General features: G+C 50.5%; 7 protein-coding genes across 7 annotated transcripts; 4 read left to right on the top strand and 3 right to left on the bottom strand.

Annotated features, from left to right (window-relative positions):
• Positions 1 to 1,043: 1,043 nt before the first annotated feature.
• On the bottom strand, positions 1,044 to 3,009 carry GLRG_09339 (multicopper oxidase; the record flags this gene model as incomplete). Its single annotated transcript, XM_008100024.1, has 6 exons — positions 1,044 to 1,595; positions 1,650 to 1,871; positions 1,923 to 2,303; positions 2,367 to 2,712; positions 2,763 to 2,801; positions 2,876 to 3,009. 6 exons carry the CDS (start codon positions 3,007 to 3,009, stop codon positions 1,044 to 1,046), a joined length of 1,674 nt encoding a protein of 557 aa, XP_008098215.1.
• A 3,605-nt stretch (positions 3,010 to 6,614) lies between these two features.
• Positions 6,615 to 8,214, top strand: GLRG_09338 (uncharacterized protein; the record flags this gene model as incomplete). The annotated part of the gene is made up of 5 exons (XM_008100023.1): positions 6,615 to 6,875; positions 6,943 to 7,080; positions 7,156 to 7,262; positions 7,320 to 7,533; positions 7,588 to 8,214. The coding sequence occupies 5 exons, from the start codon at positions 6,615 to 6,617 to the stop codon at positions 8,212 to 8,214; spliced, it is 1,347 nt and encodes a 448-aa protein (XP_008098214.1).
• Positions 8,215 to 10,798: 2,584 nt separating this feature from the next.
• GLRG_09337 (uncharacterized protein) lies at positions 10,799 to 11,296 on the top strand (the record flags this gene model as incomplete). Its single annotated transcript, XM_008100022.1, has 2 exons — positions 10,799 to 10,859; positions 10,920 to 11,296. The coding sequence occupies 2 exons, from the start codon at positions 10,799 to 10,801 to the stop codon at positions 11,294 to 11,296; spliced, it is 438 nt and encodes a 145-aa protein (XP_008098213.1).
• Positions 11,297 to 14,258: 2,962 nt separating this feature from the next.
• On the bottom strand, positions 14,259 to 16,813 carry GLRG_09336 (fungal specific transcription factor domain-containing protein; the record flags this gene model as incomplete). Its single annotated transcript, XM_008100021.1, has 4 exons — positions 14,259 to 14,955; positions 15,055 to 15,384; positions 15,457 to 15,589; positions 15,646 to 16,813. 4 exons carry the CDS (start codon positions 16,811 to 16,813, stop codon positions 14,259 to 14,261), a joined length of 2,328 nt encoding a protein of 775 aa, XP_008098212.1.
• Positions 16,814 to 19,209: 2,396 nt separating this feature from the next.
• GLRG_09335 (dihydroxyacetone kinase) lies at positions 19,210 to 20,988 on the bottom strand (the record flags this gene model as incomplete). Its single annotated transcript, XM_008100020.1, has 1 exon — positions 19,210 to 20,988. The coding sequence occupies one exon, from the start codon at positions 20,986 to 20,988 to the stop codon at positions 19,210 to 19,212; it is 1,779 nt and encodes a 592-aa protein (XP_008098211.1).
• A 489-nt stretch (positions 20,989 to 21,477) lies between these two features.
• On the top strand, positions 21,478 to 22,008 carry GLRG_09334 (ribose 5-phosphate isomerase; the record flags this gene model as incomplete). The annotated part of the gene is made up of 2 exons (XM_008100019.1): positions 21,478 to 21,525; positions 21,577 to 22,008. The coding sequence occupies 2 exons, from the start codon at positions 21,478 to 21,480 to the stop codon at positions 22,006 to 22,008; spliced, it is 480 nt and encodes a 159-aa protein (XP_008098210.1).
• A 726-nt stretch (positions 22,009 to 22,734) lies between these two features.
• GLRG_09333 (triosephosphate isomerase) lies at positions 22,735 to 23,514 on the top strand (the record flags this gene model as incomplete). The annotated part of the gene is made up of 1 exon (XM_008100018.1): positions 22,735 to 23,514. One exon carries the CDS (start codon positions 22,735 to 22,737, stop codon positions 23,512 to 23,514), a length of 780 nt encoding a protein of 259 aa, XP_008098209.1.
• Between the last annotated feature and the right edge of the window lie 503 nt (positions 23,515 to 24,017).

Genomic DNA, 24,017 nt, shown 5'->3' with positions numbered 1-24,017 from the left:
TCTGGCATCGTTTTGGTGCCAACTGCGCACAGGCTTTCGCACTATTTTTGCAGTCGGAATTACAGACAACTTCATTGGGTAAATCAAGTCGTTGCTAGACTTCTGTTCGGTGTTGGGTATTGTCCATCTGGCTCTTGCATTGGATTGAGGGGGATATGTTGCCTGCTAGGTTGTTGAGATGCAACAAGCGCTTTGGCTTATGCTCTTGCATTCATAGTCACTGTACAGATGATACCGACCTGTCTCTATTTCTTTTTCACTCTTTCTGTACCTGTACTGAACATTACTTTACCTGAAAAACTTATCAATGTGGTTAAGTTTGAATCCGCCGTGGGTTTCGCAGCCTGTCCAACAGCATTCCATCGAGAGGCCTCGAAGCCCTAACTCCGCGGTGGAATGGAAGCAGACCGTACAGGACGCGTAGCTTGACCTGGCAAGTACTGATTAGGCGTTGCTTTCAAGTCCGAACGGTGTCTTTTTCCTCCTGGCTAACCCAACACTTCTGTCACGTAGTCCACGGGGCACCTATCTGTTCAGTGATGAGTTGTATGAGTAAACGAGCTTTTGAGTGGGAATATTGGCTTCTTTGTAAGGTCAACAGCTTGCTACTCTTACAGCTGCTCGGTTGATTCAAGCAGGCTGTGTCAAGTATCATCAAGGGCTGGCCTGGTGAGTGGTCCTGATGAGTACACTTAGCCTGCCAATAATCCGAGACAAAAAGTGAGGGCACACAAAGGATGTGTTGTCATGTTTAGAGTTTAAGTTCCAAAAATTTCTAAATTCGTTTGTCAACTGGGTAACTGAGCCAGTTACGGGCTTTTGCTCTCCAACCACTCTTGAAGCTACCAAACACATCAACAAGTCGGGTTAGTAAGAACCCTTCAAATATATCCTACGAAAAGAAATTGCGTTTACGTCTTTGTAGTCCAAAACGGATCTACAACACTGTCAGTCGGAAGAGAGTATTCAAAAGCCACAGAAACGATAGCTTTGGAGAAAGCCCTCAGCAATCAAGTACCATGCTGGTCCGTTCCCTAGCCCACTCAATGGATGTCCCAGTACTCTCCAAGCTTCTGGCTGACATCTTCTACCTTACTGTAAGCCTCAGTGTTGGCCATGAACTGCACACACTCCTCGATCGCGGTGTCAGAGAAGGGCCCGGCACGCGTGCGGAGATCTGCCATGACATATGGCTTTGCCCTCCACCGCTCCTCCATCGGATCAATGAACTTGGTTTCGTTGTACCCAAAATCAGGAAGAACGGTGACGTTGAAAGCCGCCATCATGTCGCTGTCCTCGTGGATGAGGTTGTGGCAATGAAACATGTAGACTCCATCCCAAGGTGCGTAGTGAGCCTCGACGAGCACAGATTCACCTCGGCCCAGCCAGACGACGTCCTTGAGTCCCTCTGCCTCGTACGGCATGACACCGTGGTCACCATCTCTGCCGATTACTTTGAAGTCGACGAGGTGGACGTGGATAGGGTGCGACCAACCGTCTGACCTGTTTTCCAGCTCCCAGATCTGGACGCTGCCTCGTGGAACATTGGCCAAGATGCGGTTCTCGACGTCGGCGAAACCCACGCCGTTGATGCGCTACTCGCCGTTGGTACGATGGAATCTGAAGTGGTGGTCGATTTCGTTCCCGACTGACTCGGGGAACGGTACGGAACGAAGGGTTTCTGGGACTGTGGAGGTGTCGGGTGAAGATGCGGTCGTGTCAACGACAAACTGCATGACCTTTTCGGTGTTCAGGAAGTCGTCCTCAACGCCTACACCACCGGCTTTGGGAAAGTTACGGATCTCGAGTCTCTGTCCAGCGTACTTGGCAAAGTCAATCACAATCTCATACCGCTCGGCCGGGGAGACATACTAATATCGTTTGTTAGTCAACATACTGGATCGGAAGAGCACCTTACTCACAAGGTCAGAAACTTGAACAGGCTTCGTCAGAAGACCACCGTCGGAGGCGATAACCTGGAAGGGCAGCTTCCCGTTGGGCGCGTTGGAGTTGACGAGGTACAACGCGAATGCGCGGGATACAGAGGCATCCAAAAACCTGAACCGATACTTGCGGGGCTCAAAATTAAGGAAGGGCCACGGCTGACCATTGACATGAATAACATCACCCCAAAGGTTGTTTGTCTCCCCTTTGGTTGAGAACAGCGTGCCGTAATCGTTGTACTGCTTTGAGGTGAGAATAAGGGGGATGTCATAGACTCCATAGCCTGATGGCAGGTCGAGGGCCTTCTCTGCCTCATCCTCAATCATAAGCTCCTGCTTGACCCATGTAGGCGTTCTCAGCTGTCTTGAGTCCTCTATATTAGCTCAATTCTCAGCCAACAAAATCGAGATCGGTAGACTCACAATGTGCATAGCGTGATCGTGGTACCAAAGCAACCGGGCGGACTGTTGGTTGGGATAGTAATAGTCCTTATACTCCCCAGGGTTGGTGATGTCTTCAGCCCATCCATCGAATGGGGCACGGGAGTATGAGCCATGGAGATGAACAGAGTTCTCGGCAGCAGCGTTGTTGATGAATCGAACTACAGACTCCGTACCGCGGGGGATGATCAAGGTCGGTCCGGGAGACATGCCATCGTAGCCTACAAGCGTGGCAGGGCGAAGGTTGGGGTAAACCGCCTGCGTGAAGGGCTTGATCTCTAGTTCATAGTACCAGATTTCTTTGCCTGTCACCGGGCTTAGGATTTTCCTAGTGACAAGATATATTGAATTGACGGAAACGCTGGGGGACTTGCTTACTTGGTGGGCTTCTTCACTGGTGGAATCGGAAGAGCCACTCTATAGATCAAGGTATACTCCGGGCTCAGCCAGTCCTTTGCAAGAGTAAAGGTATCCCCAGGGTCATCCTCAACAATCCGAGCAAGAGCTGGACCTCCTCCTCGGGCAGCCGGGATATGTGAGTATCGCTGAAGGAGGAGTTCTGCCCCTGAGCAAAACTGGCAAATACAGCAGCCTGAAAAACGCCAACGGCGAGTTCGAAACGCATGGTGGCGATATAACGATGGGATAAATCTTTGACAAGTGACTAGTTAGTAGCCAACGATATGAGAAGATGCGCTGATGGAGGTGCCAGAAATAAAATCTCAGACTGGGCGAAGACATAGCCTTATATCCTAATCTTGAGAACATTGGAAAGTGCACAACAGAGTCGTGTTCCTCGGCATGCTGTGATTCCCTTCAGGACACCGCAACTAGTTCGAATACGAGCCACATTGATGCATCATGCTACACTTGCCGACCCAGTGCCAAGACTAGAACCAATAATTTCTACAGGTTGACATGGACGATACTGTACAGGCGAGTTCTCCTCACTTGGTACCTGGATAGAAAATCGATACCCGACGCAAACTGTCCACGAAATGCCTCGTCAGAAGACTTGGAGCTGATAATAGTATCATCTTACCTAGTAATATTGCGGCTCGGGGGCAACATAGACGTCGTATCAAGCAAGGGGTCTAAGGCAGAGTAACCAGGAGATCCACATACAGTGACAGTCTGTAGTTTTTCTTTTCCAAGACCCACATCTGGCTCCAGACGCATTCATAGACCTTAGTCATAGATGTGGACGGCCTTTGGTTACACGGCTGGGATAACGGGGACCGGGCCATACCGGCAGGTGCGAGTCTCTCGGGAATGTAATAGTCGAAGGGGTGGTCAGTCATTAAGCAGCAATCTAGGCGGGACAAGAGCGGGCAGAAATCCGAGCACGGGCTTCCAGTCATTTGAATAGAAAATCAGGACCATACAGCAGATGAACATGGCTCAGCGGCAATGGTCTTGGAAGCTTGGTAGAAGGCTTTCAGTAACTCGATCTATTTGGACTAAGCTCTGTGTTCCTTTTTTCCCTGATGCTGTGCAGACTTCAGTCAGATATGGTGACTAATATCGATGTTTAGACATCAGGCATATCCAACATGACAGACAATTCATGGATTATACAATTAGTGACGGCGTAGGCCTACGGTTGCAATATATAGCTAAGCAGTGCGTTTCTATGGCCTGAGCCAACCTCCTTTTCACCAGGCATATAGTCCCTCATCATTTACATCATAACTAGATCTGAAGGATACGAGTATACAGGGGCACTATGTAATTAGAACCTTGTCAAGGTGGATCAAGACCACCTCATACAACCCCTCCTCGCCTTTCCCGCCTCCTGCCAAGTGTCACTATGCAACTCTGGAGCCCAGATATTCAAAGACGGCAAACTATGTTAGCCACATGGCTTCTTATGCGGTCCTGGACCGGGCCCAAATGTTACCCATCCATCTCGACTGAACTTGCCCCAAGTCGAACGACAAGAAGGATCGCTGAATTTAACAGGCAAGGGCCGATGTAGACGAATGATTCTGCGAGGAAACGCCCTTGTAATTTGATCAGTTGCCGCTGCTTCCTTTTTTCAAACCGTGTTTCCCTTAAGCAGTGCAGGGGTTTCATCGTTTTTCGCCACACAGCATGCACCGTAAAGGGATGACATTCAGACCTTCAGAGTTTGTCATGAATTGTCAATCAACTTACGACATGTCCATAACACAGTTTGTACAAGCGTCCTGACGGATTCGGGTCGAATCAGAGTTCTGTCAACCTTGAATTGTAAGCTTAAACACTACTCTTCCCGAACGCGGGCCGTCTGCTTCGAACTCTGTCCAAAAATAAAATCCAACATGTGATTTTAGGAATCGCTGTTGTGCTTCATCTCGAACGGAGAAACCTAGTTGACTGAATGCGAGGCGCTTTGACACGACCGTTTCTTGTTAGATCCGAGTAATAAAACAGGTTGACTGAAAACTTCACAGACAGTGAGCCGCCCATGCCACGACCAGAGATGCCCAGATGATTCCTGTCATCCATCCTTGTTGCATTCGGACCCTGCCGCTGTCAGGCCCACACCCCCCCGCAAATAAGCAACCAACACTTTGCAATGGTATTTAGAGCCGGGCATCTATGTTGTGGGGGTTCCATCGGCTTCCAGGAGTAGAAGGTGGCAGCAATGCCAACAAACTTTCCACTGTCGGAGGAGGTCTTGGCGGGAAGAGCCGCGACTCGTGCTAAGGTGTTGAAATGCGGCAAGCGGATCTTGCAAAAAGAAAACCAGTTCGGCACGGCATGTCATGCGTTCAGGGGTGGCCCGAATTGTCCAGTTCAGGTCACGGGTTTTCATAACATGATGGAAGGGTTCGAGCAGAGTGTCTGCACATCGGAAGGGTCGGAATGTCACTCAAATGTGGCCAGACCCAACTCCTCTCTTGCACATATGGTTCTGTCGCTGACCATGAACGATTTGTAGATGGTCATTGCAGCTGAAGCCGCCAAGATGTAGCACCACCGTCAATAGCGGCAGCTTGTGACTGGCCTAGCTAGTCATGATCTGTTAGCCAAAACCTGCGACACTGGGCGTGCAGGAGTTCCACATCTCCCTGTCACTACCGCGCGGTTCGGATTTGGATCAAGCTCTTTTTCTTTTCTTTTTTGTCTCCAATGCTAGAAACGAACGAGCGGTTGTGTATTGAGCCAAGCTATGTTTTAAACAAAATCTTATTGTACCGCCCAGTGTGCCTTTGGTAACTACCAACATCTCGATGAACCCGTCTTACAAGGTGGCCAACGAACTAGGACAGGAGTGGTTGTACTTCGACACTCTAACAATGACTCTAAGAATGGAAGTCTAGGCGACTTATTGCGGGAGACACATCCTACGCGCTAGTTCTTGCTCATAAAGCCCCTTTACGGAAGGATCACTCTGGAGCTGTCTCCTGTAGCCCCTTTCCACCGGCAGAAGTTGCCAAAGAGTTCTGGCCGTATCCGGCTACCATGTCACCTCTTGGCAGCCAACGCAAATTCCTCCGAACAATCTCGGCAAGAATAGCCAATTATAGACAGTAGCGAAAGCGATACTGAGGGTGGAGCCGCACCCCAAGATTCTCCATGATGCCGGGCCAAATATGCCTTGCTTAAAAATGGCTCAGTTGGATTGGACAGAGAGACGTCTTGGCAATAATATTCTTGGCAGCGAAGCCAGGCGAGGCTCGTGAATAGAGCGTCTTCATCTTTCCTTCCATGTGGGCACTTTTTGTGGTATTGATCCTAAAGGATCTCGTCGACCATACGGGCTGGATCACTCATTTGATCGCAAGCTAGCATCCTGGAAGCATATTGGTCGCGCTGATGCATGTAATGCTATACCTAGAGTGTTTTTTGACTAAAGATATTGAAATGTGCAGAGTTACCTTGCAGAGATCCATTCTGCGGGTATACGAGAACTCGTGATTCACCGCAACGTTTGCACCCAGGAGAACAGCACAACACTTGAATGAGGCGATCTTGGCAATGGTCACCAACACGGAGAAGGATCCATACATGCAGGCCTCCTATGCTTCGGGATGCCATGTTCAGATTAATCTCCAGTAGTCGACAATGTTGGGCGCCTTCAGATCGCTGCAAGTGGCATGAGTTTGAAAGTGTTGGAGTGAGTATCAGTCTTCTTTGGTTTATGATAAAGCAGATGGTTTCCTCTGTATTTTGGGATCTCATCATCATCATCCTCATCCCTATTCTCATCACCCTCATCTTTCTCGCACTCATTGATCCATCATGTGGTACTTGCAAATCTTCTTGACCGTGTCGGCTTTCTTTGCAGCCGTCGTGGTGTCTCAAGAAGCTTTCCTCTGGATTCAGGGCGGCTTTGAAGATTCTACAGCCACGGATGACACTTTCAACATCGGCGGAACCATTGTGGTGAACGGCTTTACAATGAACGTTCCAAAGAACCTTTTGGTGCAGTTTCCAGGTGCCTGGGTTCCTTGGAAAGAGTTCGTTGCCAACAAGGGCAATTTTGCTGACTATGAAACCCTCGTAAGGCTCACTGCATCCGAAAACAATCGTAAAGCAGACAGAGGAAGTGCTAAGTTTGCATGTCTAGGTCATCGGCAACAGCATCAACGGAGAGCCTCGAGTCGCCCAAGTCCAGCTCTACGAGTTTTTTGAGGGTCTCAGCAGCGGTTTTGTTGAGTCTGTCGACTTTGAAGACGGAAGTCTCAAGATTCAAAATGGCCCTGTCGTTAGGATTTCTGACCCGAATGCTGTCTTCTCCAAAGGCTAATCGGGGGCACCTTTGATGACTGCAGATGACCAGAGCCCCAGCATCACTTCCTTCTCCGGGTTCCCCATGTGTATCCCACGAAACACCACCGACCCCCTCTGTCCGCTGAGCAACCGACCTTTCGTTGGGCCGGGCACTTTGTTAGTTCACACGATCGAAAACCATCATCATGAACTTGACTAATGTCTATTAATTAGCACTGCACCTGACCCGCTTGTTATGGCGCCTTTTCAAGCTGGTGACTTCATCACTTTCTCCGGGTTTCGACACGGTGGGAAGGTCATCGCTTTCAGCACTGTCGCACAGAACGTCCAGATCACCACCCTCGGCGATATTGTCTATGTCAGGATGGAGTTGGGTCTGCTTGGCATAGACAATCCCAGCTCAAACGCTGAGATCGCCGAGTCTCGAGTAAGTCCGTCAATGTGATAGATTATAAACAACACAAGCTGATAGTCTCTTAAGTTCATAGGCTTTGTCTCGAATAACCGTGCAACGGTCACTTTTTCTGCAATGGACGTTGATCCTTGCACAGGGAACACCGCCGATCGTATTATCGCCTCTATGGGGCTTCGCGGTGGCCGTAACGCCCAGAACAAGTTTGAACACCGCAACGAGATTCTTTCTCGGTATACCCGCGAGTATCGTGTCACAGCTGAGATTGATGGCGTGGCCAAGACTCGGGTCACGAAGAACGGGATCACAGCGGGTACCTATGTACAGCCCGTTAATGTCTGGGTCCCTGGCGAGCAAGACGTTCCCGGAGTACCCCCAGTCCCGTACGACTTCTCTCAGATGGAGTTCTTGACCAAGGGCGTCGGTAGAGATGACGAGAACAACATCTGGGGCTCCCTCGAGCCTTTCCCGCAAGTCGGTGTGCTGATTGAGGCTCCGATATGCCCGGCAGCTCGGAAAGTCAAGATGCAGAAACGTGGCCAGATCGGGCGGTGGTACAGTCGGGCTCGCGCTGATGCCATCTCACAAGCTGAAAACATCAACACCACTGGTCCCGTGGTCAACGTTGCCCCGGAGGAGGTCAGGGTTAACGCTGAGAAGAAGGCAAAGAAAGAAGCCATGAGAGGCCCCCTTTGAAGTCCGGCTTACAAAAAGCACCAGCCTCCGACCATCATGACTAATTGTGGCTGAAGCATACGTCAATAGGCTTGAAGCAATGGTCCAACCAGAATATCAACGCAACTGCAACACCTAACAAGTTGCAAATTACTTTCTATGGTCTACACCTATTTATGTACATATTATTTCCTTTCTTCCAAGGACAATGTTCTTTGGCGACATGCCACTATACCTGTCAACGGTAGAAAGCGCACCATCAACCCCCTTTGTGGTATCTGTCCGGAATCAAATTTTCTGCAATCATTTAGATTGACGTACTGAATGTTTGACAGAATGTCGCTTTTATTTACCGTTTGTCTGGTCTGTGGTGGTGTCCAAGTGTAAACCTAAGTCGCTTATCAGTTCTATCTATCGTTCTACTGCCCCATTTGCTGTTTGCGTGTGCCCTTCGGCTATCATGGCTCTGTTCAGTGTCCGTGCAGTAAATCTAAATTGTAGTGAAGCATTGCCTTGCTATTGCGGCTTTCGGCACGACCACTGCTTCTTCGTCAGCTATCAATGGTGCATCCTACCATATTATTGTTGATGCCGCAGGTGCCGAATCCCATGTCCTTTCTGTCCGGCGTGCGCCGTGTCTTCCGTGAGTCAACGTGTGGCATCTGTTTTGATACGACGCTGACTTTGCCCTTGGTGTTGGACACCCCGGCGTCAAAAGGGGGGTTTCCGTTTCCACCACAACCTCCGCTCTCGTCAGCACCGCCGCACCATCATGCCAGATTTAGATGCTTCCACCCACATTATGCTTCTTCGCTTGCTCGGTACCGTTAAGGGGAAGAAAAAGGCAAGTTATTGGTGCCTTGGGAGTTCCTTGAGCAATCCTACTTTCTGTATAAGCACTAGACGCTTCAGAAGCTCGAAGAGCCTAGGTAGGCAATGTCACCGCTTCCGCTTCCGTCAATTCATTAGAGGAGGTGTCTTTCACGAACAGAAGACTTCCTGCCGCGATTGATAAGTCCATCATCAAGAAGCATTATGGACCCGACCCACATGGGGCCTCTTGGCGTAGATATCAAATCCCCAACATGTTTCCCTAAATACCCAAGCGAAAATCATTGCATCTATAGGCCCTTGCACTAGACAATGCCAAGCTAAACAAGTTGCCTCCCTTGATTGACGATCTGAGCGTGGAGTTGCCTCTGAAGGATTTATCTACTCACGTTCAAGGCAGACTTGGTGTGTCGGGCCCACGGCACATGCTGCTGCCAACCTGATACAGGCACAGCCAAATCCGCTGGTGTTATTGCAGGGATGTTCACGTATTCTACCAGGGCCAAGTTCTGTAACAGTACGGATAATATCGCACTATAATATAGTCATGTGGTAGCATATGGCTGTGTCAGCTACATTCCAGGACCAGTCCTTGAGGGTTCGTCTCAAACATCGCGCTCAATTTCTAATGAGCGGTTGCCGCTGGCGAGCCCTTGACATGGATTTTCACGATCAACGCCGGCCGAATTATCCGTCGACATTTGCCAGCAATTTACCCCGGATCCAGATGATATTGAAGAGGATAATTCGTCTGAACGATTCATCCGAATGCTCCCGCTAGATCAAAGGCGGTGCTGTTTAAAAATTGTGCCCAGCTACAGGTGTGATCCGATTCATTCCATGATCGCCGAGCCGACTCTCTTGGAACGTACCAAAAGCGCTGATCCTCGTAAGCTAAGTCCCGGACAATAGGTATCGCTTTCTGGGGCTGCCCGTTTTTCTGTTCTACCTCCTCTTGGCGCAAACGAGACTGTCCCGTCTAGAACACCACGCATCTGGAGAAACTGCGCTTCCGCGACTCTGGTCGCCACCATAAGGCCCCTTAAGGTGATTTCAATTACCACAAGCACGGGTCTGAAAACAAGCTTAAGGCTTGGTGTCAGCTAGGTACGGCTTCTCTTCCAAATTATGCGTAACGAAAACCCTTGGTGCGGGGTTTTGTGTTTGGCAGAACAAGCTCGGATCTGGTCTGAAGTGTGCCGGGGTCCCGACCTGAGTGGCATTGGCCCAACAGCGATCCAATGATGAATTTGGTTGCATTGACTTTACAGAGCAAAGCTTGAAACAGCGACGCAGACAGACTCTGCGACAGGATTGAGGAGGGAAACCCGTCCTAACCGAGTGGTGCAACTAGGGGGGGCCTGGTCAGCGTCACAACAAGCCTTGTTTGAGAGATAGATGTGATGGAACCAACAAGCATCCGAACATGTGTCGTTGCACAATGAGGCTCAGAGCTGTCATCTCGGCTCCAAACTCTCGTCTGGTGTAGTAAATCAAGTGAGCACTCGGAGTGGTGCCGCCGTCCCGAGTTTCAGGGTGTGACACCAAAGTAAGTGTGCACTTAGTAGGAAAGTTGTAAACCAAGGGCACATATAAGTGCTGGACAGAACCATCGAAATTGATCCGTCTCTGTTCTTTTCCACATAGTGTTTGTCAACGACTCAGTTTTCTCTTAAATATTATTTTTCATTCCGTGCTGCGCGCGGCCCTCTTCGATTCGATTATTTCTCGCCAAGACCTGGAGTCATTCTTATAAATCTACAAATCAGTCAACATGAAGTTTTCCACTGCTGCCTTTATTGCCCTTGGCTTCCTTGCCGGCAACGTTGTTTCTGGTAAGTTCATTGTTGACACGTATTATCCGCATGGACACGTTGGACTAACAAGCTATTCAGCCCCCACATTCCAGTCTAACAATGTCGCCCTCCCAGTCGAAGCTCGTGCCAATGACTTCGTAGCAAACGACGCCGCCGCCATCGCTGCCAGAGAGGACAAGAATGCTGACGCGAAGAAAAAGGCCGCTGCTGCTGCCGCTGCAAAGAAGAATAACGACAAGAACAAGAATAAGAACAACAACAACAACAACAAGAACAAAAACAACAACAACAACAACAACGCCGCCGCTGAGGCAAAGTTCAACGGTCTGGCTTGTACCAATGGAAAAGGCGCGGGCACTTGCAACGCCAAAGGCCTGTGCACTGTCAACGGCAAGACCGCACAGATTGCCGGCCAGTGCGGTATTGCTGCTGCTGCTGCTGCGAAGGCTACCTGATTGGGTGTCTTTCGGGTTGAAAGAAATGGGTATACAATTTGGAACAGCGGGAGCTTCGTAGATATGAATTATGAACGGCACAGTGGTTCCGACTGCTAGTCGCGACAGCCTTGTATATGTATAATCGAATTGAATTGGGTTTCAAAGCTCAGTCACCCCACAAGCTGACCAGTTGAGAGAAAAATGACTGTAATTGCTTCAGAGACATGCGGCCGGACATTTATTCACATCAAAACTTATAAGCATCTCTTGCAGACATGAGATAGTGACAGTATGACGCGATCACTTGGGCAGGCTGCGTCGTGAGCTCCCATCATCACACAAACACTCGAGTTGCTCTATACCATCCAAACGAAGCTCAGATTATAGCTGTATATCGTTATTCTTACTTTCATTTATATATCGAGCGTTTCTTATTGCCTGATTTCGTCAGTTAGCACGCTCTGCATCGTTCTCGGTTACCATCTATGAGTGTGTTGCACAACCGTTTTCACTTGCGCCTCCTGACATTTGGGCTCGCCAACGCCGGAAATATAGAAGGCATTACCACCTTGAACTTGTAACTTATGATCGCCATATGCATCACTTAATCCTCGACATAGCTGCAACAACAGATGGGAAGGTGGTCTCGCAACCCAGGCTGGATCGACAGACAAGCTTTTGCTTGGTGGGGCCCTGTAGCCGCTCTACCCGTAGGTAGTTCGTATTTTTCGAAAGCTTGAGTAAGAGAGGTGGATACTAATGCCAGCAGCGAGTAAGTTGCCGTCTAGACTTATTCTTGCGTTTCCAAATCTAGCTTCCCCCCTCTCATTGATCTTATGTTGCTGAAATCCCGTGCTTCTTTACCATTTTGTGCTTGCCGCGGGATTATGTATTGATGATTGATGATCGCGTCTTCGAGTCTTCAATCAAACTGGCGCCGACTACCTTCCCATCTTTCAGGACAGTTTTGGTCGTGAAGACCTGCTTTCAAAATCATCAGGTGCTTGAAATCTCTTTGCGCTAGAGAAAGCCCCGTGTTGATGATACGCCAATTCCTTGTAGCTTTATGATTAGTAACGGCCCTCTGTATTTCATGGTCCACAAGAAGTATAACTACCACATGTCCTCTTTCCTTGACATTAACCTTACTCCATTCTACTCCCAGCAACAGGGTGACCGCCGGGGTTTTGAATAGATAGGAATACCATCGAAGGCTTCAATTTCCTAGTCATTGTTAGCTCAGGTTCGTATTCGGCAGAGTGAGATTAAAAACCATGTGCCCGAGAAGGCATGAAACAGCTGCAGCAATACACCAAGTATTTCCAAGAGCGCGTGTCCGCTATCTTGATGTTGAATTTGGTAGCCGCAACTTGATGTTTTGGGTCTTGAAATAGTTAGATTAGTTTTCGTTTTCAAGCGGCGAGGCTGATGTGGGGGGCGGCTATGAAATCCTCTCATTTTGTTTACAGACACTTCTAAAAGACTGTTGGGAAACTTCATTGACGGTAGCTTCCTAATAGTTATTAGAGCGAATGAAACTTTCAAGGGGATTCAAAGCCTAGTATGCCAATGACAGACTTGAGGATGAGCATAGAACAGCAAAATCTCGACGGCAAAAGGTTTATTGCTGATGATTAGTCCTGAATTACAGATCAAAATGTGGTATTTTATTGTTAGGTTGCCGCCTTAGTGATATCCCCGGGAACCCTGTCTTTCACAAGGTCCCAACTACCGCCATTGCCACATGTGGTTACTAGGCCACTAGACCTCCTTGATTACTCACTGAGATACCCTTCATGTCTTTTAGGCTGTCCTTAATTAACAGAAGATGACTGGGGCTTGCCGTACATTGAATGACAATGTCAGTCTGGTATAATGAAACGTGCCTGTCACCGCTATTCTCACAAACGGGTCATCGGTCTGGTATCACCGCTGGATTGACGTAGTCCCACATGCCAATCAAGTGGATCTCGATTCTTATTTGATTCTTCTCATTCATCCTCTAGACGTTTTTCATCCCTCTCAAACAGAACATCTTGTCGAAAGCCCTCAATCTCCCATGCTCCATTACACTATCTGTTGTAGCTTTTGAATAGGGGTGTCTCATTGGAGGCTCGATTCCTCCATTCTTTTGGCCACTAACAGCTGAACGTCGACCTTTCCCTTTTCTAGGTTTCTTAGTTCAGCTATTGGTGGGACGTTTGGCCATCCAACCCTCGCACTTGATACCTGCACTCCACTGTGATAGCCTCATTATCCTCAGTGGGGCCGGCACATCACCAGTCTCCGGGTCAAATTCTCGTCAGGGCCACTGATTGCCGACGAAGAACCGTTCCTAGTGATGTATAAATCACTTTTCAACTAATGGCTTTATGTATAGTCGGTCTTAAATCTGCCTTGATAATAAACAACATTCATTTTCATTCTTGTTGATGAGCCAGCTCTTCGAACATATCCCGTCAGAGTAACCAAGTATAGCTCACCCTATGACGAGTGTATTTCATGGTATACAGAGAACTACCATTAGATTGTGCTTGAGTATTGTACTTTATTGTAGTTCTGCTAATCTTCATTCAACAACCTGACCGTATATCCATATTCTCTTCTCTAAGATTTCAGTGCCAAAGTCTCAACCTCTGTGGCTTGAACAGAGACAACAATTGGGTACGAGAACCTAAACCTGGCTAAGTTTCTCCCTCCAAGCCCTAAGAGAAATATTATTATACTACTACGCTTGTTTCTCTAGTCCGGTCTCTTGTTTGCTTATTCGTTACTTTCCCACACAATCACTTGTACCATTTTGGGCAGAGATGCCATCCTCTTTTCCCAAACCACCAAGTCTCTTCCTCGCTTCATTCTATGTTTCGTCTTCTATCTGTTGTCTTAGATTCGACAGTCATACTGGTGCGATGGAGCAAGCTGCTGAAGACCGAGAGAGCCCGGTATTAATTTTTTGTTTCTCTTTTTTGTATCATGAAAGCTAGGTGTACAGCCAAGGACAGGTGCCTTCGTCCATGTTCCCGAAATCGGCATCGTGTATCCAGTCATTTCCGAGGTCCAGCGTGGGCCCGCTCTCGGTATACCCCAAGTCCAGGTGGTCATAGCTGATATTAGCGGCAGGTTGCTGGTTGCTCCAAGCATCGAAATACCCTTCCATTTCTTTTAGGGGAGAAAAGTCCACATCCAAAAAGTTGGAGAACGCGTGAGGGGCCTGGAGCTTCCCGCCACCACCGAAGGTAACGCCCCGCGTTTGAATGTTGTTTTGCTTGTTGTGGAGCTTTGCGGCTTCGGCCAGGTTCAAGGCTTTCCATTTTGCGGTCAACTTTTCCAGCTCCAAAGATGCCTTCTCAGCTACAGGGTAGGACTTTCCGATTTCCGAGAGTGCCTCCAAAGAACTCTGGAGAAGGGTGTTGTGGCTTTCAAGCTTTGTCGAACGGAGATTGACCAGGTGGATACTCCCGGCGATGAAAATGAAGTGGACTACTGACGGCGGCATTTGCCGAATGTTATAATACCGCCTGTAGTTCAAAACCAGCTTGGTGATGTTTGCCGCAGCCGTGGCGCATATCATTGACGATTGTGACGGTTTGGTGGTGCTGGACTTGAGGTCGTCACAGTCTCGAGGGAACCGCATGAATGGGCGATGAAGTAGTATGAGGGCGAAATAAAAATTCATTCTGAATGATCCCTGTTAGCTCGTTTTCCTTGTAGGAAGTCGGCCAGCAAAGCAGTCCGACCATGACATAGGGGGCTATTGCTGTGTGGGAGACACTTACTGTAAGATGAACACGCAGGGCTCTGCCGACTTATTCTCATCGCCAGACCATTTCAGAACCTCGGGTAATCCTTGGCGCCATTTCCATAGTTCTTCGTGCAAATGAGAGGCTTTCGACCCCAGCTCGCCAGTTGTTGTTTGGCGTCTTTGTCGATGAATCCCAACCAGTATCTTGGAGCACAACACAGATAGAGATGAGGTAGCACACAACAGTGTTAACGACAAATCGGGCGTTTTCTGTGCGAAATCATCTATCGCTCGATCAGGAACAGCTACAGTAATGTCCCACTCCATGAATGAAATCGGTCTTCCGCAATAAGCGCTGAAAAGACTATTTGATGCCAATCAGATTCCGTCATGCTTGATGCAGGACAAATGGCTGTTTTCTGTAGGGTTTACTTACTTGTCTTCCATATGACAGCCCCAAAATACCCTACGCCTAAGCTCGGCCATTTCGGGAGTCATTTGGCCGGACGCTACGGCCTTGGTGCTGTCCAAGTGAAGGCCTAATTTGCTGGCTATTCTGAAAGCAATTCCTGGAGACATTATCAGTCGTGATTGCACCGATCGCAAGATATCGAGGGGCTCGTACCGCTATACATCCATCCTAAAGAGTTGTCCTTCATGGACCCGTATCGACAGCCGAGGATCAACGCGGCCTGGACTGTCGTGATTTTGGGATGGTCTAATTCTAGTTCTAACAACGCGCGAGCCCGTTTCGCAAAAGCTTCGCCTGCAACACCATCCGCCTGAGAGGAGTATCGCGTGACCCCTTTGTCGAGGCTGATCATTGACGCGAGCGCGAGCAGCGCGTACAGCAAGCATGGGGAGTAAAAGTCCCGATCCCCCAATCCATCACTCCTGTCCCAAATCTGCCTATGACGGAGAAACAGTGCCCGGTCAACGACGAGCAAGTGGGATGACTGCCACTGCCAGAAAAGGTCTAGTAAATAGGCCACGATGGGCTCGGGCTCGGGAAAAGTCTCGAGGGCCATCCGCGACCGTATATTTAATTCTTTTTCTGATGGACGATATTCTTCCTTCGGATCGGTCGTCTTCTTCGCGTTCTCGGAGTATGGAAACAGACTGGCAGAGTCTGAAAAGGGATCGAAATCGTGTATGCTTGCAGGAGACGACACCTCCTCCAATGCCGAAGGAAAGTCGTCAGAGATGGTATCGAAATTCGGTCTGCTCGGGACGGAGAAGGATGCGGATCGATGTGAGTCAGGTGTAAGGTTGTCGACCTTCGGTCTGTTCTGTGCTGAGAAGGACGCGGATCGAAGAGAGTTTGGTACAGGTTCCAATTGCGTTTTCGACCAAGCCTGTTCGTCGTCTGGGGGAGATATCGAGATGGTCATGTGCGTATTGGGGCTTGAGGAGTTGGCGGGACTCGGAATCGCTTGTGTCCTGGAATTTTGAAAGTCTTCAAAGGCGCGTTGAGTCTGTTCCATTAGGCTGTCGACGTCCATCTTGTCTCTTGATGATGAAGGGTTTCCTTCAGCCCTGGCAACATTCCTTACGAACTCCTCCAGGGCCTGCATCCGCCTCTGCAGGACCTTGGTTTCGTTCGGTTGGCGTTGACTGCGCTTGTCCTCGCCGTACCGGACCTCGCACTTCTCGTTCTTGTTGCGGCATGCCGTGCATGATCGATCGGGCTGGTCTCCTGAACTGAGAATTTGTGAGATGTCGCAGCGCCTCTTGTCCTTTTTGCAGCGGACGCATGCGAAGCTCGCGCGACTGGCATGTCGCGTTCGGGTCATGGTGGCTACTGGATGTCTTTCTCTGAGTGATTGTTTCTCAAAATGACCGGTGCTGGGGAGCAAAAATGGTCAATACGGTCGAGTTTTGTGCTTATGTGGGTGAGTGGGTGCGTTTGTATGTGGGTGGCGACTGAGGATGCAAGTCATGCGGCGGGAGGCCAGGAGAAATGTTGGATGCCAACGAACCTTGTTCAAAGTTCACGATGTTTGCTATTATAGAACCGAAACGAGGGAGAAGAAAGTCTCCGGCATTGCCCTTCTAGGACTAGGACCTCCATTCCTAAACATCGAACAACACACACACGCACACGCCCCCCTAGTTCAGGATGATGGGAGAAGTGTGGTTCTCGCCCCATGTCGGCTCAAGACATAACGTCAGCCAATTGTCATTAACCAACAGCAACTGAGCTGCACGCGGTTCGTGGTGTGGTTGGAATTGCTCTTTTCGAGGGCGCGGGATGAAGGCCGGACAAGACGTGCCGGGGAGCCCGGGGATGGGCAGTAAAGGGGGCGACGCCAGCTGAACGGTGAAGAGGCGGAGCGAACCACTTCGTGAGCGAGTTGACTAGGGAACTCGGGGCTCAGACGTAGCCACGGGTTCAATTGTGAGGGGCCGTTGTTCAGACACCATCGTGAGATTCCATTATCTTCTAATATGGATCTGGGACCTGAAATGCGTGTCAGTTTAACCCAACTCCCGAGGTCGCCAGAAAGCCTCGAAAGTGCTCACATAGTAGTACAACACGGAGTACCTACATACCAGCACTACGCGGAACGTCGTCCGGGCCGGGGACCCTCAAGACGCCACAACCTTGCCCCCCCGCGAACCCCCAGACTCCCGCATACTGGAACCCGTCGAACTCAAAAGGATCATCCAAGCCAACCCGCCGCCACCATTCCCCGGGGCGTCTGTGCCTCGCCCTCGGGTTACCGTTTTGGGCAATCCGGCGCATGCGATTTCCTCGGGACCCTCACCACCTCAATAGTTCCGGTTCTGGTCTCATCCAACAAGAAACATGCGACGTTGAGGACGGGAGAGTACCCGGTTTTCTTCGAATTGACAAAGTCTGGACCTCTCATGATCCGGTCGCATGACCCCCATAAGGAACAGCCAAGAAGCAGTTGGGAACGCCGTCTGTCGTGGCTGCGTGAAAGCATTCGCCCGACGGAGAGGCAAAGCTCCACACAGAGCAGACACACACGCGCGCCCACGCACGCCCACACACATTGTTCTCGCCCCCAGCCTCCAGGACAAAAACGTGGGAAGTGCGTAATATCTAATACGAAAGATGCGGAAAAGTGACAAGGTCTACACACACCCTCTCCGGACGATGATACCCTGGAGCGAGTGGGCGCTGCGGGGACGTGTGAAGCCCATTTCCGCAATTCTGGGGAAAGGAGTTCACTCACCGGTTCCTGGTTCCGCCTTTTTGCAGAAAGCCCAGCCGCCACCGAGCTTTATTTGGCTCCGTCTAGCACCCTGGTCTTTTCAAGCCAGGTGACTGACCGGCTCGCTTCTTGAACGGGGGCAGCGAGGTGGTTCCCCGAGCTTCCGAGCCCATCATGCTGTGTCACCCTATGAATCGTGGCGGACATCCACGCTTGGGTCTTGTGCGGCTTCGGCATACGATATTTGGACATTGATTAATTATTGGGCATGAACTAACTTCTGGCTTGTTGCGACTTTCCGAACTGTCACATTCACCCACCACTGTAGAGAAACAACTACACTATAGAGCAGCTTTGCATGCTCCGCTTCAGAATTGTTCTGCATGCTTCCGTCACCGTCGGCTGGTTATTAGTTCTTGTACACGTGTAGAATCGATCGATCTGATCAACATCGAATGTTGGTTGGCAATTTGTGGTGCGTCAGAGATTCGCACAATATGTGCCAATTGCTCCCCTCTAGTTAGGAACCAGTAGTAATCGGCGATCGCAATGACAAATTCATGATCGTCAGTACACGCATGTTCATATCATCACAGGCTGAAGCCGGGGATCGCAAAGTCGGTAATCCGGTTCCCTTCTTCTTTCTTCTCCCATTTTCTGGTAATTAAAGAGCTGGACGCGGGGATCCATAGAACTTGGGAGCATGAAAGAGGAATGCTGCCACAGCTATGATAGAGAGGAGGTTCTTGTATCTAAAAAACCGCAATCTCCAAGGTCTGTAATAACTTGGCAATTGAACATTTTGAGGAGACAATGTTGAATTGTAGCGATATTAGGCCTTATTGATCACAAGTCGATGAGTTGGTCGTAGTTGGGACATTGCTATCATATAATGGTTAGGTCACTGATCCAATATCAATTAGGAATACGGCAGTTTATTCAAAAGACGGTGTTTTGTTCAATTACAAATCTTAACCATAAACTAACGCTGATTATAACTGATTTCATCATGCCATGCCCGATTGCAAGCCCTTGATGGCGACCATCGCGCCCCAAGCACCGGGGTCGGGATGGAATGTGGTATCCTTCTCCGTCACGGCGATGTACGTCGCCCGGCCAAGCTTGGCCTTTGTCTTCCTTGTGTACTCGGCGCCTTGAACCGCCGCCTCGACGGCTTGTTCGAAGCCTTCGTTGCTGATGGCCGAAACGAAGGGGATCAGCACGTCGAGGATCGTGCGGTCTCCGACCTTGGCGGGCGTGTAGTGGCTGAGGTGCTCCAGGGCGGATGTGAGGGCCAGCGTCCAGAGGGACAGGATGCTTTGGGATTTTGCGAGGTGCGCGTTCTCCTCGACGGAGTTGCTCAGCGAGACGAAGAAGATGCCGAGGATGCCGCCTAGCGTGCCGCCCATCTTGCTCTCCACAATGTCTTCCAGTTCGTGGAGGACAGAGACGATGGAGCCTTCGGAGGCAATGCCCTTGTGCTCCAAGGCCTCGAGGAGGTGCGACGCGCCCGTCTTCAGGGTCTCACCGCAGTCTCCGTCTCCCATGACCATGTCCCACTTCGTCAAGTCAGGCTCAGCCTCGATGACGGCCAAGCAGGCCGTGCGCAGCATGGACTTGAGAGTCGCGGGGTCCATTCTCACATCCCTGCTCGCCTCAATCGCCTTGGGTTTCTCTGGAGGGGAGACTACGAACTGTAGCTTCCGGTCGCGTCTGATAGCTTGTGAGCCGGCCATGGATTCCCAGTGTGTGTCGGTCTTAACGTCAGCAAATTTGAGGATCTGTTCTGCTGAAAACGAGCACTTCTCAGCTGCCTTCGTGATGTTCATGAGGGATACTGAGAACGCCGGGGCGTTGAGCGAAGTTTCGAGGGGACCGGAGAATACCCTCGACGGGCGAATGTACCACTTCTCGTCGAGCTGCTGAAGAAGCTCGTCGACCAGGGCGCCCATCTCCAGATAGGAGATGCCGCCAAAGTTGCTGACCAGCAGGATTGTCTCGTCATTTGGGCTGAACTTGACATACGATCTCTCTGGATCGTTCTGGTCTAGGCAGTACCGCAACAACTGATCGATCAGAGCCTCAGGCGATGGGCTCGGGGTTACCTTCTTGTACCCGGGCTCGTTGTGCGGCCCGGTTCCGATCTCCACCTCGTTGACATCGAGGCGAGCGTGTTCTGAGCGACCCGGCACATGGCAGTGATCCATCGTTGCCGCAATGGAAACGATCTCAGACTCCACTGCGACGCCGAGCTTGTGAATGTCGTCGAGTGACCCGGCATTAGCGCCGGCCGCTCCACCGAGGATTTTGAGAACACCAATTTGTCCAGCAAGACCTCTCCGACCGACCAGGCCGCCGCTCTTCTTACCGACCGAGACATCGTCGCCACAGATGATCATGCGGCAGTTGTGGCCGCGGCTTCGTGCCTTTTCGGCTGCAAGTCCGAAGTGAAGGCAATCGCCCGTGTAGTTGGTGATGACTAGGATGGTGCCGACGTCTGATGGCACGCGCTCAATGGCCGCTGAGATTTGCTTTGCGGAAGGACTGGCGAATATGTCACCCGATACGGAGGCGGCCAGTAGGTTTTTGCCCACGTAGCCAGCCCATGCCGGTTCATGGCCTGAGCCTCCACCGGAGATGATGCTGATCTTTGACTTGTCGTATGTGGTGTCGAAGACTACGCGGTTGGTTTGGTCGAGACCGAGTGAGGGGTTGTATGAGATGAAACCCCTCAGAGACTTGTCGACAAGCCCCTCGGAGGACGTGAAGATATGCCGGTCTGACATGGTTGTTGGGGCCAAAGAGCTGTGTGGTTGTTGGCCAGCAGGATTTGGGGTGGATGCTTGGAAACACTTATTCGCACGAACTAGAATTGCTTCAAGAGGCGTGTGTTCTTTGACTCGTCATTCACACCTGAAAATCTGCTGAACGAGCGGCATCATATGGTGTACGGTCGGGTGTTAGTGTGCGATTTTCCGGAGACCCGGCCGGTCGGCCTCAGCTGCATAACACCCCCGGATTTCCGCAGCGGAAGATCGGCTAGGCGTCATGCTACCCCCGACAGCGCATCTGCATTACGTCGAGGTCCTTGGTGATCATCTCTGTCCTGTATAAGTATTAAGAAAGAGGTTGAAATCCGGATTTGTTTCTTCTCATTACCATAAATCCAAATTGCCCAGTAGTTCACCGCCACATCCCCCAGTCTTCAGCTTGTACCTGATTTCCTGCTGCCATTGGTCTTCGCATCCATAGCATCTCAACCAACAAGACTTCAAATGGGCAGCAATTCAGTCCCAAAGTATCGCATTGTCGTCGGAAGCGATGTGAGAACCTCCTACGCTCTCCACCTGGCGCTGGACTGACACCCCTTTCAGGAGGCCGGCATCAGTTACAAGGACGCAATCAAGGCCGATTTCGAGAAGGACCCCCGCGTCGAGTTCGTCGAGGACGTCGGAAGCCACGAAACGGCCGACAAGACGGCCTACCCCCACAGGGCGGCGGCGGCAGCCAAGCTGGTTGCCGATGGCAAAGCCGACCGCGCCCTGCTCATTTGCGGCACGGGGCTCGGCATGGCCATCGCCGCCAACAAGGTCAAGGGCATCCGGGCTGTGACAGCACACGACAGTTTCAGTGTGGAACGGTCGATTCTGAGCAACGATGCGCAGGTGTTGTGTATGGGCGAGAGGGTAATCGGCTTGGAGCTTGCAAGGAGGCTCGCAAAAGACTGGCTCGGATATGTATTCGATCCCAGCAGCCAGAGTGCAGAGAAGGTTCATGTGATCAAAACTCTTGAGGCTGCTGCATGAAAAGGATATATTTGGAGGTATTAGTGATCTAATTAGCGTATAATGATTCATCTTGAGCTCCAATCCCACCTCGTCACACCTACGAGTCATGCATGGTACATGCTGTAGCGCAGAATAGTAACGCCCACAACACTAACAGTGGGCTCTGTGGCCTCTGAAGTCAGTGTAGTAGTTCCATTTCTAGGTATGTTAAGTTGGAAGTTTGAATATGATACAGGCCAAAGGCCGTCGGGGCTTGCACCGCTTTATATATATATAAACGATGGCAGAGAGGTCAGCACCCTGACACCTTGCCGCACATGGTGTGCTGGTTACGCGTTCTACGATAAGACTGCAAATCAAGGACATGAGCTTGTTCAGTCTTGGAATGAAACGAGAAGAGGCCGGAGAACCGGTAACTGCTGGTTCCCGGGGACTTCCTTTCCGCACACACACACACGCACACACACGCATACTCCGTACATACATCCCCATACGTACGCGCGGGGGTGAGGGGTGGTGGTATATACGCGTGCACATTAAGCGGAGAATCGACCGATTTTCCGCAATACAAAACCGATAGAAACACCACGACATGCGACACAGTCTGCCTCGCAACAGACTCACGCACGTACATCGCACAACCAAGGTACGCATACAAGTCGGTTGGCCGTAGACATAGGACCGGACAACGGACTTGACGAAACCAGCACAGCTCAGAACTCCAAACCCCTTTCCAGCTCCAAAATGACGCCATCGCCGAATCGGAGGCTCATCGGCCTCTCAACCAAGATGTACTTCCCACTCCAACGCACCCTCGACTTCATCGCCGCTGTCCAGAGTGAGCTAAAGTCTCTCCCCCCTCAAACCTTCGACAACGTCGACATCTTCTTCATCCCTGATTTCGTTTCCCTCCACCCCGTCAACCAGGCTTTGAAATCCTCGCCGGTTCCCATCCGACTCGGGGCGCAGGACTGCCACTGGGACGACTTCGGCGCCTTTACTGGGGAAGTCAGCCCGGTCGTCCTGAGCGAGACGGGGGTCACCATTGTAGAGGTCGGCCACGCCGAGAGGAGGAGGATCTTTGGGGAGACCGATGAGGTCGTGGCGAAGAAGGCCGCCGCGGCCAGTCGGAACGGCATGGCCCCGTTGATCTGCATCGGCGAGAAGACGGAGGGAGATTTGGAGATTGCCTTGAGCGAATGCAAGACCCAGATCGATCAATCTCTGGCCAATGTCCCCGACTCCGCGGAGGTCATTATTGCCTATGAGCCCGTCTGGGCCATTGGTGCAAGCCAGCCGGCTAGCGAGGACCATGTTATCAAGGTGGTCAAGGGAATCAGGGCGTTTGAAAGTGTTAAGAAGAGGACGGGCACAACGAGAGTGATTTACGGTGGCAGCGCGGGGCCTGGTCTATTTGAGAGGCTAGGAGAGGCTGTGGATGGACTATTTCTTGGGAGGTTCGGGCATGATGTACCGCGATTCCTCAAGACAGTTTCCGAGGTGACTGCATTTCAGAACCCTTGAGGGGATGGATCTTCGAGCCAAAAGACCAATGGGTAATACCTACATTTTTTGTGCATCACACTCGAAAGCAGCTCTCTTAGAGGGGCATACGGCACAGGGTCAGAGGCCCGTTACTTTGATAGACATACCATTAATTCAGGCTGATATTACCGTCCAGTCTGAAGAGACGAAGCATTAGCCTGCGGCTTGTTATTGGGCTTGTAGCAAAGCATATCTCCGACGGTGAACCAGATCAGTCTTGCCACCATAGTAATTCATTGAGTGTGGGCAGATCTTGATATGTGATTAACCAAAGAACCTCTGTTTATCATACAGCTTATTCGACTTGAAACCCCTTGCCCAATAATTGTCTTTTACGATAAACCGGGTAAGACGCCAGCGTTAGACACAGGTGATAAAATGATTACCCGGAACCCCTGAAAAGAAGATCTACAGGTACCTAAAATAAACTTGATTACCCTTTAACTCTAGGCAATTATAATAGTTACCGTCGCTGCTCGACG

Source organism: Colletotrichum graminicola, assembly GCF_000149035.1.
Source record: "Colletotrichum graminicola M1.001 genomic scaffold supercont1.47, whole genome shotgun sequence".
NCBI lineage: Eukaryota > Fungi > Ascomycota > Sordariomycetes > Glomerellales > Glomerellaceae > Colletotrichum > Colletotrichum graminicola.
The sequence above is the reverse complement of the archived record's forward strand: the minus strand, read 5'-3'. Positions and strand labels throughout refer to the sequence as shown.